Source organism: Zea mays, chromosome 4 (assembly GCF_902167145.1).
Source record: "Zea mays cultivar B73 chromosome 4, Zm-B73-REFERENCE-NAM-5.0, whole genome shotgun sequence".
NCBI classification, from domain to species: domain Eukaryota; kingdom Viridiplantae; phylum Streptophyta; class Magnoliopsida; order Poales; family Poaceae; genus Zea; species Zea mays.
This window is the reverse complement of record NC_050099.1, coordinates 159,860,328-159,875,181: the sequence shown is the minus strand read 5'-3', so window position 1 is coordinate 159,875,181 and position 14,854 is coordinate 159,860,328. Positions and strand designations below refer to the sequence as shown.

General features: G+C 53.8%; 1 protein-coding gene across 1 annotated transcript; it reads left to right on the top strand.

Moving 5' to 3' along the window:
- The first annotated feature begins 3,823 nt into the window (after positions 1-3,823).
- LOC100281823 (probable serine/threonine-protein kinase PIX13) lies at positions 3,824-6,776 on the top strand. The gene is made up of 6 exons (XM_020552651.2): positions 3,824-4,480; positions 4,604-5,034; positions 5,459-5,606; positions 5,717-5,865; positions 5,939-6,062; positions 6,150-6,776. Exons 1-6 carry the CDS (start codon positions 4,399-4,401, stop codon positions 6,602-6,604), a joined length of 1,389 nt encoding a protein of 462 aa, XP_020408240.1. The 5' UTR covers positions 3,824-4,398; the 3' UTR covers positions 6,605-6,776.
- Positions 6,777-14,854: the final 8,078 nt, after the last annotated feature.

Here is a 14,854-nt window from a genome sequence, read left to right as displayed (position 1 = left end):
CTAAGTGTGGGTTAGCGGCAACCCCCAGTCGGCTGCCTGTGAAGGCCGCGTTTATCTACGTTTCTTTTCCGCACTTTGATTTATTGTAAAGACTATGTGGATGTCTCAGACATATGATGTAATCGACTATTTCCCTTTTTAATACTATTTGAGCACTGTGTGATGATGTCCATGTTATGTAACTGCTGTGTACGTGAATTGCTGATCCTGGCACGTACATGGTTCACATTCGGTTTGCCTTCTAAAACCGGGTGTGACATCACCTTAGGGCCGTGAAAAGAATCTTGAGATATTTAGTTCATACACCTAAGTTTGGTCTTTGGTACCCCAAGGGATCCACTTTTGAGTTAATAGGTTATTCAGATGCTGATTGGGCAGGGTGTAAAATTGATAGAAAGAGCACATCAGGGACTTGTTAGTTCTTAGGAAGATCCCTGGTGTCTTGGGCTTCAAAGAAACAAAATTCAGTAGCTCTTTCTACCGCCGAAGCCGAGTATATTGCCGCAGGCCATTGTTGCGCGCAATTACTTTGGATGAGGCACACCCTTAGGGACTATGGCTATAAATTAACCAAAGTCCCTCTCCTATGTGATAATGAGAGTGCAATCCGCATGGCGGATAATCCCGTTGAGCACAGCCACACTAAGCACATAACCAAAGGGGGGTATCGAGATTGCTTATGTTAGCACCAAAGAACAATTAGCCGATATCTTTACCAAACCACTAGATGAGAAAACTTTTACCAAACTTAGGAATGAGCTAAACATTCTTGATTCTCGGAATTTTGATTGACACTTTGCACACATAGCTCATTTATGTACCTTTGATCATATTTCCTTCATGTGCTATGACTAATGTATTTTCAAGTAAATCCTTATGCTAAGTCATAGATTGAAAGCGAAATGGAGTCTTCGGTGACGACAAGGCTTCCACTCCACTCTACCGGTATTATTTACCCTTCGTCGTCACTCCGCATCGCTCTCCACTTTGGTATAATCTTCACTCTTATTACTCATACCATTGGGGAGAAAGTAAAAGGGCTCTAAAGACTCTGTTTTTGGCGATTAATGCCAAAGGGGGAGAGAGTATTTGCCCAAAGCAAAAGGACCGCACCACCACGCAAATTTCAAAAAATTTCGAACCAAAGTTGTTTTCAATTGGTATCTTTGAAATTAGTATCCCTCTAAGAAATTCTATCTCAATTGGTATCTATAATTTAAGGAGGAGTTTTTCAAAAATTGGTATCTAAAATATTTGATCTTCTTTCAAATTGTAAAAACCCTCTTGAACACTAAGAGGAGAATTTCATTTAGGGGGAGTTTTGTTTAGTCAAAGGAAAAGCATTTGAAACAGGGGGAGGAAATTTCAAATCTTGAAAATACTTCTCGAAATCTTATTCATTTACCTTTGACTATTTGCAAAAAGACTTTGAAAAGAAATTCCAAAAGAATTTGCAAAAACAAAACAAGTGGTGCAAGCGTGGTCCAAAATGTTAAAAGGAAGAAAGCAATCCATGCATATCTTATAGAAGTTTAAATTGGTTCAATTCCAAGCAACTTGCACTTACCTTATGCAAACTAGTTCAATTCTGCACTTATATATTTGCTTTGGTTTGTGTTGGCATCAATCACCAAAAAGGGGGAGATTGAAAGTGAAATAGGGTCAAACCTTTTCCTAAATGATTTTGGTGGTTGAATTGCCCAACACAAATATTTGGACTAACTAGTTTGCTCCAGATTACATGTTCTACAGGTGCCAAAGGTTCAACACAAACCAATAAAAAAAGTTAAAGTTAGGGTTCAAAAAGAAAGGAGCAAAACCAATCAAAGGTTGCCTTGGTCTAGTGCACCGGACTGTCCGGTGTGCCACCGGACAGTGTCCGATGCACCAGGGAGATCAACTCTGAACTGCTCAGCTTCGGGTTTTTAGAGAGCCACTCCGCTATAATTCACCGGATTGTCCGGTGTAGCACCGGACTGTTCGGTGTGCCATGCGGAGCAACGACTACTGCACCAACGGTCGTCTGCAAAAGTGAACAATAAACGCGAACAGTGCGCGCAGAGTCAGAGCAGGCGCCAGAAGACACACCGGACAGTGAACAGTGTCTGTCCGGTGGCCCAGGCTGACAGAGCTCCAACGGTCGAACCCTAACGGTTGGGTGACGTGGCTGGCGCACCGGACTGTCCGGTGCGCCCATCGACAGACAGCCTCCCCAACGGGCATTTTGGTTGTTGGGGCTATAAATACCCCCAACCACCACCACTTCAAGGCATCCAAGTTTTCAGCCATTGCATTCAATACAAGAGCTCTAGACTTCACTCCAAGACACAAATCAAGAGATCAAATCCTCTCCAAGTCCCAAACTCATTCCAAAGACTTAATGGCTTGTGAGAGAGAGACATTTGTGTTCATTTGAGTTCTTGTCGCTTGGATCGCTTTTCTTCTTCCTCCATTCTTGTTCTCAAGCAACTTGTAATCAAGCAAGAGACACCAAGTTGTGGTGGTCCTTGTAAGGGGTCTAAGTGACCCGTTGATTAAGGAGAAAAGCTCACTCGGTCTAGGTGACCGTTTGAGAGAGGGAAAGGGTTGAAAGAGACCCGGTCTTTGTGACCACCTCAACGGGGAGTAGGTTTGCAAGAACCGAACCTCGGTAAAACAAATCACTGTGTCATCCGCTTTCATTTGCTTGTGATTTGTTTTTGCCCTCTCTTTCGGACTCGACTTTATTTCTAACGCTAACCCCGGCTTGTAGTTGTGCTTAAAGTTTATAAATTTCAGATTTGCCTATTCACCCCCCTCTAGGCGACTTTCATCCACGTCGAGGAGGTTCTAGATAGATGTTCAAAGCCTCTATGCTTCAAAGCAAAAACCAAACAAAATATAAGTATGAACTTCGAGTCAATTGATATACCAGCATTCCTAGAGAGTGGTTGACCTTCTCAAGGCAATGGTTGCACCTAGAGATTATAGAAAAGTGGATCAGGTGCAAACCCTAGGATGCAAATTTAAATACAAGTAATTTGTAACAACGCACAAGACACATGTTTAATCGGTGGTCTAGCTCACCAACATGACTTGCCTATGTCTATGTTGTTGAGGGAGCCTTAAGGTTATGGAGTTCCTTTCAACTCCCACGTCTTCTAAAACCCACCATCAAGGTAGTTATTGAGCTAGGAGTTTCCACTAAATTACAAAGGCAATGCAAACTTTCTGATGCTCAACCACAACCTATTGGGAGCTCCCAGAAAACCCCAGTCATCTAGGTGCCTAAGCTACAAGAGTAACAAACACTACATACGGCTAGGGTGGCATGCGCGCACCAAGTGCTCAAGATGGGTGGATCTTGATCTTATATAGTTTTTCCTCTTCCTCTATCTCTATAGAAGCCAATTACCTCAAAGGATCACAAAACTTTAGACACAAGTGGTTGAGAGCATCAATGGAAGGGGATGAGAGTTGTTGGTCGAATGGGATGAATGTGGAAGAAGATGACCATTGGGATAAGTGTGGGAGAGGTATAAATACCTTCCATAGCTCCCGCAAAAATGGTAGAGTAGGTAGAACATGGAGGCTCCACCCATAACCTCTTTCTCCTATAGTTTTTCCTCTTTATCAATCGCAAGAGACGATGTCCACTGCAAGGATCACCACACAATCTAAAAAGAGACAACTAAAAGACACATAATGTATAGAGAGTCCATACATAATAAATGCAGCCAAGATGCAGAATGTATATAGAGTCGCGCGTAGAGTCAGACTCTTCACGAGGAATTTGTCTCTTAACTTTTTTTTCACTTATTAACCTCTAAAGATCCCTCAAGAAACCTCTCATTTCATTGAGTTGTACATGCTCTAGGCATGAGATGCTTCAGCTACAAGCCATTGGAGTATATCTGGATGGAAGTTGACCGAGAACACGACTCGGCCAGTGCCACCAGCTTGCCATCCTAATTAATGTACCTGACGCAAGAGAAATTAAAAAGAAGCACGACAACGGATTGACAGCGCCCGCTGTGGACATTGACGCGCTCGCGCTCCTCGGGCTAGCTAGGTGTCTCGGATTGTCGTCCGCTGCCAAGTGCTGCGCTGTCCTGTCGCACTTGCACGTACGGTTGCCACCGCCGCGCGTGGGCTCATGATCCTCTCCCACTTGCAAACGCGTAGCCCCCTCCATCCACCATGCCGATGCCGTCCACGACCACGGGCGGCGGCCATGATAGATGTGTATAACGTAACTGGAGAAGCCAAGCGCTTAGCTGGTGTCTGTTCCGGGAGCACGTTTTCGCCACCGAACTGAGAGACGATCGGATATCCCACACATATATATACACGTATTCCGACCGAGCTAAAGGGCGAAAGAGAGAGAGAGAGAGAGAGAGCAGTGTGCTTGTGGTGGCCATGGGCAACTGCTTTGGCTCCAACGTGGCGGAGGTGGGGGCCGTCAAGGCGATGGCGCAAGCCCATCACGCGCACCCGCAAGGTACGTACGTCGTACCTACCAACGCCTTGCAGACACACGCAAAATGCTTGGTTCGGTCTCTGCTTCTTCGTCTCTGGTCCTGTTGCACTTGGGTGACGCGATCCTTCGCATGCGTGCGTGCAGTGGCGCTGGCGAAGCACGTCGTCATGTCCGCCGCGCCGTCCAGTGCTGCCCAATCCCATCACGCCGCGGCGAGGCACCAGGGGGTGCCCGTGCCCGTGCCCGGGAAGTTGCCGCCGCCGGCCACGGCCACGGCCACGGGAGGCGCCGGCGGCAGCAGGCCCCCAGCAGCTGCGGGCGGGGGCAGCGATCGTCAGCCGGACGGGAGGATCCTGGAGGCTCCCAACCTCCGTGTGTTCACGTTCGCGGAGCTCAAGGCGGCCACCCGGAGCTTCAAGCCGGACACCGTGCTCGGCGAGGGAGGGTTCGGGCGGGTGTACAAGGGCTGGGTCGACGAGCGGACCATGGGCCCCGCGCGGAACGACAGCGGCGGCCTGCCCGTCGCCGTCAAGAAGCTCAACCCCGAGAGCTTGCAGGGCGCGCAGGAATGGCAGGTACGTACTCCCTCCGTTTCTTTTTATTTGTCGCTGGATAGTGTAAAATTGCACTATCCAGCGACAAATAAAAAGAAACGGAGGGAGTACGACGTACGCTTTGCTTGGTATTCAGTCAGTCATTCTAGACGCTCTGCCACCGCGTCCACACATGCCCATGATGCTTGGTATATTCAGTCAACCGCGCGAGCATGCATAATTCTCAACTGCTGCGTAGCTGTGAACTTCGTCTTCGTTTTTTTTTTTAAAAAAAAATCATGGATCTCAAATCACCGGCAAATGGTACCCCACGTTCGCACGACAAGCGCACCAACAAAGAAACTCAGCTCGAGTTGACGTTGGTGGTTGAGACCGAGATGTCAGGCGCTTCTAGTAGTAGTGCAGTGGTCGTCACGACGTTGGTGGTGATGACTTTTGTATGCAGTCCGAGGTGAACTTCCTCGGGAGGCTTTCGCATCCCAATCTGGTGAGGCTGCTGGGGTACTGCTGGGAGGACAAGGAGCTCCTGCTGGTGTACGAGTACATGGCCAAGGGCAGTCTGGAGAACCACCTCTTCGGAAGCGAGCCACGCAGTAAGTCTAACAAACAAAAGGCATGCATGTTGCTGTTCCTTGTGTGTGCCATCGGATGGCTGGGGCATTAACAAGCTGTTGCCTGTGCAACCAATTAAACCGTACCACAGAAGGCGGCGGAGGAGCCGTGCAGCCACTTCCGTGGAGCCTCCGGCTGCGCATCGTGACCGGCGCCGCCCGCGGGCTGGCCTTCCTCCACTCGTCGGAGAAGCACGTCATCTACCGGGACTTCAAGGCCTCCAACATCCTTCTGGACACGGTACGCGCGATCTCGCTGCCCCAGCCCGCCTCGCCGACTGATATATATATATGACTCCCCCACCCCTGCCCAGCACTTCAACGCCAAGCTCTCCGACCTGGGGCTCGCCAAGGACGGCCCCGCCGGCGGCAGTAGCCACGTCACCACCCGCGTCATGGGAACCTACGGGTACGCGGCCCCAGAGTACGTCGCCACAGGTACGTCACCGCGCTCATGCCACGGCGCATACGTACGGTACGGTGCTTTTGTACAGCAGATCGTGATGCGTGCAGCTGTGCACGCAGGCCACCTGTACGTGAAGAGCGACGTCTACGGCTTCGGCGTGGTGCTGCTGGAGGTCCTGACCGGCCTGCGCGCGCTGGACACGGACCGGCCGACGGCGCAGCACAGCCTGGTGGACTGGGCCAAGCCCTACCTGGCGGACCGCAGGAAGCTGGCGCGCCTCATGGACCCGCGGCTCGAGGGGCAATACCCGTCGCGGGGCGCGCAGCGCGCGGCGCAGCTCACGCTGCGCTGCCTCGCCGCCGACCATAAGAACCGGCCCTCCATGCGGGAAGTCGTGGCGGTGCTCGAGGAGATCGAGTCCATGTCGTCCAGGGCGGCAACGAGGCTGGATGGCTCGGCGTCCCCGCGCCCCACGCCGCTGCGGAACGGCCACAGCCAGCGCCCCGGGTCGTCGGGCTCTACCTTGGACTGGGCTGGCCCGGCTCCGGCTCCGTCTGCTAGAGTGACAAGGTAGACAGTTATAGTACGTTTGAGCTTGAGCTAAGCATTTTCAATGTGCTCTTGTATTTGCGGCGCATAGTACCCCACATCAAGAACTGGACTGCAGTAATGGAGCCTATTGCAGCTGATGATAATCCATACCCGTTTTGAATTAAACCAAGTGCATCTGATTGACTAATTGAATATCTATGCGAAGTATTAATCCCTTCGTTATTTCTTATTTGATGCAGTTTAGTTTAGAAATAAACTAACGAGCCACAAATATTTAATAACGAAGGTAGTATTGTAGCTTACTCAACCGAAATCTTTACTACTACTTAAGTACCTAATGTAGGCGTCCACACCTTCGGACGGTGCACTGTTCTGCCGTACCGCATCCCACCCGCACGCCGCGCTCCGTGATCCTCAATCTTTACTACTACTTAAGTACCTAATGTAGGCGTCCACACCCCCAGACGGTGCACTGTTCTGCCGTACCGCATCTCGCCCGCACGCCGCGCTCCGCGATCCTCAAATCTAGTGAAGCAAGCCACGCCTCTGCCCGGCTCTCCGCGGTCTCGCCCCACGCTCTCCCTGGAAGGAAACCCAGGCTCTCCTTGGAACTTGGAAGGAAATCGTGCGGTGACCTCGCCCCTCCCCCACACTCTCCTCGGAAGGAAACCTAGGCTGGCGCGACCCCAAATCGTCGTGGTAACCTCGGCCCTCGCCCACGCTCTCGGCTCTCGCTGGAAGGAAACCCACGATCTCCTTGGAAGGAAACCCACGCTGGCGCGACCCCAAATCGTCGTGGTAACCTCGGCAAATCGAGGAATCCGCTCTCCATGGAAGGGGGTCGATATGATGGCGTTGTCGTCCCTCCCGTTCGGCCCGTGTATCGCGAGCGGAGAGGAGGCAACATCCGAAGCACGACGAGGACGCCTGGGTAGGTCGGCTTCCAAGGAGCCCGGGTTCTCAGTCCGCCACCATCGCACCCGAGACCCCACCACAGAATTTCATCCCCTTTCCCAATCCCTGCATCGTTTGGCTGTCTCTTCCTCTTCGGCGGGGTCGGTGCTGCCCAAGCTCCACAGGCGCCGCTCATTCGACTCCACTGCCACCGGAGAGCAAGCAATCGCCCCAGTCCCTCCTCGCAGGTACGTGCGTCTTCTCTCCAATCTGTCCTCTTGTTCCTTCCCTTCTCTTCCCCAATCAACTGTCGTGAATCGGATGGTCTGGGTTGCCATGAGATGCCTGGCCTTAATTAGATTATGGGATGTATTTTTCTGGTACTATAATTCTTAGATGCCTCAGGCTTAATTATTTATACTGTTTTCCTGCTACTATAATTGGATGTCGCGCCTAACTATTATGATTTATTTATGCTATCATATCCAATAATTTCATTGATGGTTGTACTGTACTCCTGCTGAGGTTGTGCATGCATCCATTTTCCATTCTTTGCCCTAAATTAGTCTACTTCTAAGAAATAAAAAAAATTGGGGGTGCAGATTTGCCACACAAGAGGAAATATAACTGGCCTGATCAAGAGCTTGGATTATTTCTATTCAAATTGTGAGTTTCTCGTGCTTTTTTGTGTAGATTTCCAACATGAGAAAGTAGTGTGTTTAGATGATGCAGACTAGAACATGAATATTATGTGGTGCTTATGTAATTGGTATGTCCTGTACTGTGCTTGTTTATCCTTCCTCTCACTTACAAGTTTAATACATCAATAGTTGTGCATTAAATCTCTTGAATACAAAAATGATTTCGCTTCAACTTTGGGATGAAGCTTTGTTAGAAACTTTACAGCCTTGCTCTTTGTCGGAGGGTAAATCTCTCCGGCCGGGTGGCGGATTGCACCCGCCCTAATTCCTAAAATGAGGAGGGGCCTAAGCGTCTTGCTTGTTATGAGGTTGGTGGATGAACACACGAGAGCACACGAGGGTTTAGAGTGGTTCGGGCCGCCGGAGCGTAACACCCTACTCCACTGTGTGATGTATTGCTTGAGAGCTTGTATGAACTTGTGAGTGTCTGAGTGAGCCTGAGATTGGATCTGTCTTGTAACGTCGCATACCTCCCCTTTTATAGCTAAAGGGGGGCATGCACAAAGGTACTGAGCCCCGACATGTGGGCCCAGGGACATAGAGAATATAATACTTGGGACTATAAATATTTGCTGCCGGGGCAATCCCCTTGTGTCCTGTCGTCCGAGATCTGAGTATCTTCGGCGTGCAGGGAAAGCTTCTTGTAGAAGGGATAACACAGTACGCTGCTTGGCACAGGTGCACTGTTCGCCAGCAGACCCAGCAGGAGCGCCGCCTGCTGGATGACCTTGACGCCTGCCAGCGGATGGGACGGGACACATTAAATGCTGAGAGGGCACGTCGCCCGTCAGCGCAGTGGCAGGCGGCGCGTCCTCTCCTCAATAAATGCAGGGGCTGCACGACTTTATGTCAGGCTCGGCCCGATGGCTTATGTCATGGGCCACAAGCAGCGGGTCTCCGCCTGATCGGGAAGTGAAGGGCAAGGTCTGGACACGTGTCAGCACCGGACCCCTACTCACGCCAGGGTCCTCCTCGTTCCGGGACCTTGCTGAGGTTCGGACCTTACTCGGAGGCTCCGAACGTATACGTATAGGGGTCCGGTGTCCTTCTGTGGAGGTCCGGACCCCACGATACATACTGGGATGTGTTGTCTTTTCTTGCCACGTGGTGCCCTTTGGCCTGCCCATGCGGTGGGGTCAGGCACCATCCTCCGCGTGGCCTACAGATGTCGCATGGGTGCGGCGTCTTCATGCTGTAGAAGATGGTACACCTGATTTAGGGTACCGACAGTAGCCCCCAGGCCCACCTCAGGAGAGGATACGACCATATTGGTGGGGCCATAGTCTTATTGGCGGTTGGCCTGCTCTCCTGCACGCCTGTTGATGCAGTTGCTGCCGGCCCGCCTATGGTCACGCCGGCAGCCATGCCCATTTTCACAGTTGACCGGCCCGTGACTCTCGCACTTAGCGCGCACTGCTAGGCCATGCGCGGGGTGCCTCGAGTCGCCGCACTGGTTCTGAAAACTTATCTTTTCAGTTTTCTGCGACGGCCCCGAGGAGTCGTGGCATTGGCGCGAGTGGTGGTGCGACTTTTTTACACCTAGTGACCGGCTCACCGGTTGCATGACATGTGGGCCTAGGCCCCCATGTTGGACCGCCGGTTGCAGTGAAGCTGAGGGGCGCATAACCGCAGGGCGGTTATACGCTTCCCGCGTGGCGGTTCGACTTTTCGACGAAGATGAGGGAGTGTTTAACCGCGGGGCGGTTGCATGCTCCTTTGTGCGGCGGTTCACCTTCCTGGCCGCTGGTTGCCCCGAGAATGAAGGGGCACATAACTGTGGGGCAGTTGCACGCTCCCTGTGCGGTGGTTCGCCTTCCTCGCGCTTCGGGTCAGTCAATCTGACACATGGGGCCTAGCCCCCCGTGTCATAGGGTAGGAACCTTGGAGTACGTCGATGGAGATTTTGCCCGTGACGCTTTAGGGCGCGAGTGGGGGGATCTGCCTATAAAAAGGGATCGATCTCCCGGGCAGTAACCATGCTTTGCTCCTCTTGCCTTCATCGCGCCCTTCCGCCTTCTGGGCCTCCAGATGGGGTGCGCCGGTGTTTTCTGGAGAGGTCCGCGTCAGGGTCGCCCCCTCCGGCGACCTCACTGCCGGAGAGCTCGCGCCCGTGGTGGTGCCGGCAGTCTTGCCTTCTTCTTGCTGCTGTTTAGAGGAGCGCAACCTCGAGGAGGTTGGTGCTCTTCCACCATTGCTCGGCTTCAAGGATTTTCATCATGCAGCCCGGCTGCAGTCCCCCGCTGGTGGTCATCCAGAAGGATGACTACCAGCCTTGTGGTGGGGAGAAGCAAGCCAGGCTGCGGCCTCCCTCCTGCCCTCAGCTTCAAGGATGTTCATCATCCTTGCTGGGGTGGGAGGCGAGCTGAGTTGGGGTCCTGCCTTCCGCATGGGCCGGTGACCCGCTTCTTCCTCCAACATTCGGGAGAGAAGGCGTTCACCGGCCTTGCGGAGAAGGCGAACTTCGGCTACGCGGGGCCGGCTGGCTGCAAGTGCTGTCAGCTACCGCGTTCCTGGCTCCCTGGCTCGGATGGCCCTGAGGCTGCCTCCGACGCTGCCTCCTGCCGTTTGGTCAGGGCGTGGCTGTCCGTCCACCGCACAGGCGACGGTCGCGCCGTGCGTGGGTCCGCCACATCCATGGCTTCTCCCGCGCCACTGGCCATACTGGGGGGCGTACAAGACGCCGTACGCCGCGGGGGTGGCGGCGACGTTCTTGGATGGTATTGTCCTCACTCCGTGGGAGGACGGGAGCGAGGACCTATTTACGCGCGCCAAGGCAGCCGCCGTCCACCGGTGCGGAGGTGGCCGCTGTCGTCGGTGCTGAGGTGGTCGCAGCCGTTGGTGAGGCTGCCTCTTGCAGAGGTGGTTGCCTCCGCTGTTGGGACCGTCACAGCCACCTGCTGCTGAGTCCCCGACTCTTTGGCTTTAATGGCCTCGTTGTCACCCCCCGTAGGAGGACGGGGGCGAGGACCTATTCGCAGTAGCGCTCACCCTGAGGTGATCGCTGCTGCTGGCGAGCCGCTCAGAGGTCGTTGTCGCTGCTGGTGCAGAGGTGGTCGCTGTCGCCGGTGATCCGTCGATGTAGAGGTGGTCACCGCTGTTGGTGGGGCTATCTGGAGCCAGCTTCCAGCGCGACTCCTGCTGGTGCAGCGTAGTCCATTCCTGCAGAAATGGAGCTGGGGTCCCGCTTGTAAGGGAATGTAATGACATTTGCTTGAGAGCAGATTGTAATAACATATGTACGCAGGATTTTAGCCTGGGAAGCCAAGTTGTGTGTTCGAACCCCCTGGATGGTGGCTTCAAGTACTAAGACACCTGCCACAGGGCGGTGGAGTATGCAGGCTCACGAAACGGGACCAGGCTGAGCGGCTACACGGTTTCCGGACCCCCAGGAGACAAGTGTCCGTTCTTCAGAGCCGGACCTCCAGGTTGTTGGACGCACATGACTATAGTTTTAAATACTAGGACACCCGTCACGGAGTGGTGGAGTGTGCAGGATTTTGGGTACGGAACCAGGCTAACCGGCCACACAGGCTCCGGACCACCCTATGGAACGGGCATCCATTCTTTAGAACCGGCCCCTAGGCCTTGACCTATTTTTTTAAAGTAATAAATATTGTCTACTAAGCAGTATTTAACACTTATCTGTGTATCGCCTGTTCCTGTTGTGCGAGATGTTGCGGTGTTGAGTCCCCTGTACCTGGCCCCCCGCCTGGGATGCAGGCTTGATGTGTCGAGGTTGGATACCAGCGTGTTCTGAAAGAGTTGTCAACAATTCTCGGGATGGAGCCTCTCCGAGACCTGGATCTGTACATAACTTTTAGCCAAGGAGCGTTAGTAATACACCTGTAGGACCCATCATCTGACACTAGCCATCCTTTGATACGTGCTCGGGACTTGCAAGGTCTAGTCTGGGGGAGCCAAGTTGTGCGTCCGAACTCCCTGGATGGTGGTTCTAGGTACTAGGACACCCGCCACAGAGTGGCGGAGCATGCAGGCCCACGGTACGGGACCAGGCTGAGCGGCTACACGGCTCTGGGCCACTCCAGGAGACAGGTGTCTCTTCTCTAGTTCCGGACCCTAGGTTGTCGGACCCACATGACTTATAGTTCTAAGTACTAGGGTACCCATCACAGAGCGGTGGAGTGTGCAGGCTTTCGGGTACGGGACCACGCTAAGCGGCCACACAGGCTTTGGACCACCCCATGGAATGGGTTTCCATTCTTTAGAACCAGCCCCCAGGCTGTCGGGCCCTCCTGCTTTTGTGAAGAGGTCCTAACCTGCAAGTCTGGTTGTCCAATTCGGATGTCATTATGTTTGATGGAACGAGAACTGCTTGGGTGGGTTAGGTAAAATAACATCCAGAAGACTGCAAGGTAAGACCATGGAGCAGTAGGACAATACTATCATAGAGGCGCATCTGAGAGGGTAGTTTTCCTTTATAACTTACCATGCATGTGTGCGGACCAATAGGCCGGGTTTATGGGGACAGACCCCACCGGGTTGGTGTACACGTATGCGCTACCTAGTTACCAAAGGGAAACAACTCGACCCCTCAGACCTGCTTTATAGATAGAACTTACAGAGATGTTCCAGCACCGGGGGAGTTACTCCTTCAGTCATAGCTAGATAGTCGCCCTCGGGTCGGAGTATTCTCGTTACCTTGAAGGGTCCTTCCCAGCTGGGGAGTGTTGCGGAGCCCTGATTTGGTTTGGTACTTCCATAAGATTAGGTCCCGACCCCGGGTTTCCATCTGCGTTTGACGAAGGAGCCCCCGTCCTTGGCCTTGGTCACTCCTGGATAAACCTGTCAGAAGTCTGGACCCGTGGGGGACCCAGAGTGGTTTCTGGAGGAAGGCATGCTTCAGCTCCGTAGGCCAGGGGACATGGGGTCCCACCGGTGGTTCGTCTAGTCACCATCGGAGTGGGAGTCTCTAGTGAAGACGTCCTTTAGGTCCCCCTCGGGTGACTGGAATCCGAGGTCTCGCTCAGCCGCGGCTACCTCTCCGTCGTCGACCTTTTCCTTGCTAGGGCGACGATGAGGTGGGGAGCCGTCCTTGGAAGACTGCTCACGCCGCTCGCTGATGCGTTCGCTGACGCGTTTCGTGAGATCAATGATCTCGCGGCACTCCACGGCGCCGTGGCGACCGTTGGGGTGTACAGGGCACGAGCCGCCGCTACCCCTTTGCGGCCGTGGGCGTTTGTTGTGGTCGCCTCGGCCCCCGGTCGTAGCTGCAACGACTAGAGCGCTGGATCGCGGCTTCTGGTAGTCGCGATCCTTCTTCTTTTTCTTCTTCTCGTCTCGGGGGGCGGCGCTCGAGCCACCCGGCTGGGTAGCCCCGGTTTGTGGGGCCGAGTGCCATGCACGGCCCTCGGTGGCTCTGGCACACTTGTCAGCCAGAGCAAAGAGCATGGGGATAGTTTCCACGTCATGTGAGGCCAACTTCTCCAGCATTTTCTTGTCGCGTACCCCCTGTCGGAAGGCCATGATGATGGAGACATCAGAGATACGAGGTATAGTACCTCGCACCTTGGTGAAGCGTGAGATGAACTTCCGGAGAGTCTCCCCAGGCTCCTGCCTCACCGCATGGAGGTGGGCCTCCACACCGTGTTGTTGGTAAGCGCTGGCAAAGTTCGCGACGAACCGCGCGCAGAGCTCTTCCCAGGTGTAGATGGATCCTGGGCCAAGGTTCATGAGCCAAGTCCGGGTAGGTCCAGACAAGGCGACATGAAAATACGTTGCCATCACAGCGGTGTTTCCACCTGCTGCCGTGATGGCGGTGACGTACACCTGCAGGAACTCCGACGAGTTTGATGTCCCATTGTATTTTTCCGGCAGGTGCGGCCAGAAGGCCATGATGCCACGCGAAGATGGTCCGCGAGGGCGGCGCAGCCCACGCCGGCCAAGGGGACACCTTTTTGGGACCGGGTGCCCATTGGTGTCTGCGGTGTTGCCGCAGCAAAGTCTTGATCGAGGTTGCGGCCCTCGATGTTTTGGCGGCGCTCGCGCGCCCTTTCCAGGGAGATCCGGGCATCCTCTCCCGTACGCCTGCGGTTGAGCTCTACCCGGAGGTCATCAGTCTGCACACCCCTTACGGAAGGCGAGCGCACAAACGTCGTGGCTTCGCGTTGGCGCCAGGATGACCGGGGCCTAGATCTGGTCGAGGTAGAATGCGCCATACCGAGTAGCCGGTCAACATCGTCACACCACTGCTTCATGGCCCCTGGTGAAGCCGTGGAGCTAGGGGGTGGCGTAGCAACTCCTTGGCGGCAGATAATGCCGTAGGTGTTGCCCTCGACGGAGTCCGGTACACTTGCGCAGGCGTGTGCTGTTGCACGGCATGTACAGCAGTAGCCCCAGACTCAGGGCGGTCGGGTACCCGCGGCGCAGAGGACGCAACTTCTTGCTCCATCGCCAAATCTTACGAAGTTTCGGCGTGGTGCTCGATGATTCGCACCATCATGCTGAGCGAGGGAACAAGCAAAAAACTTCAAGCCTAGCCCCCTACCTGGCGCGCCAAATGTCATAGGGTAAATCTCTCCGGCCGGGTGGCGGATTGCACCCGCCCTAATTCCTAAAATGAGGAGGGGCCTAAGCGTATTGCTTGTTACGAGGTTGGTGGATGAACACACGAGAGCACACGAGGGTTTAGAGTGGTTCGGGCCGCTAGAGCGTAACAC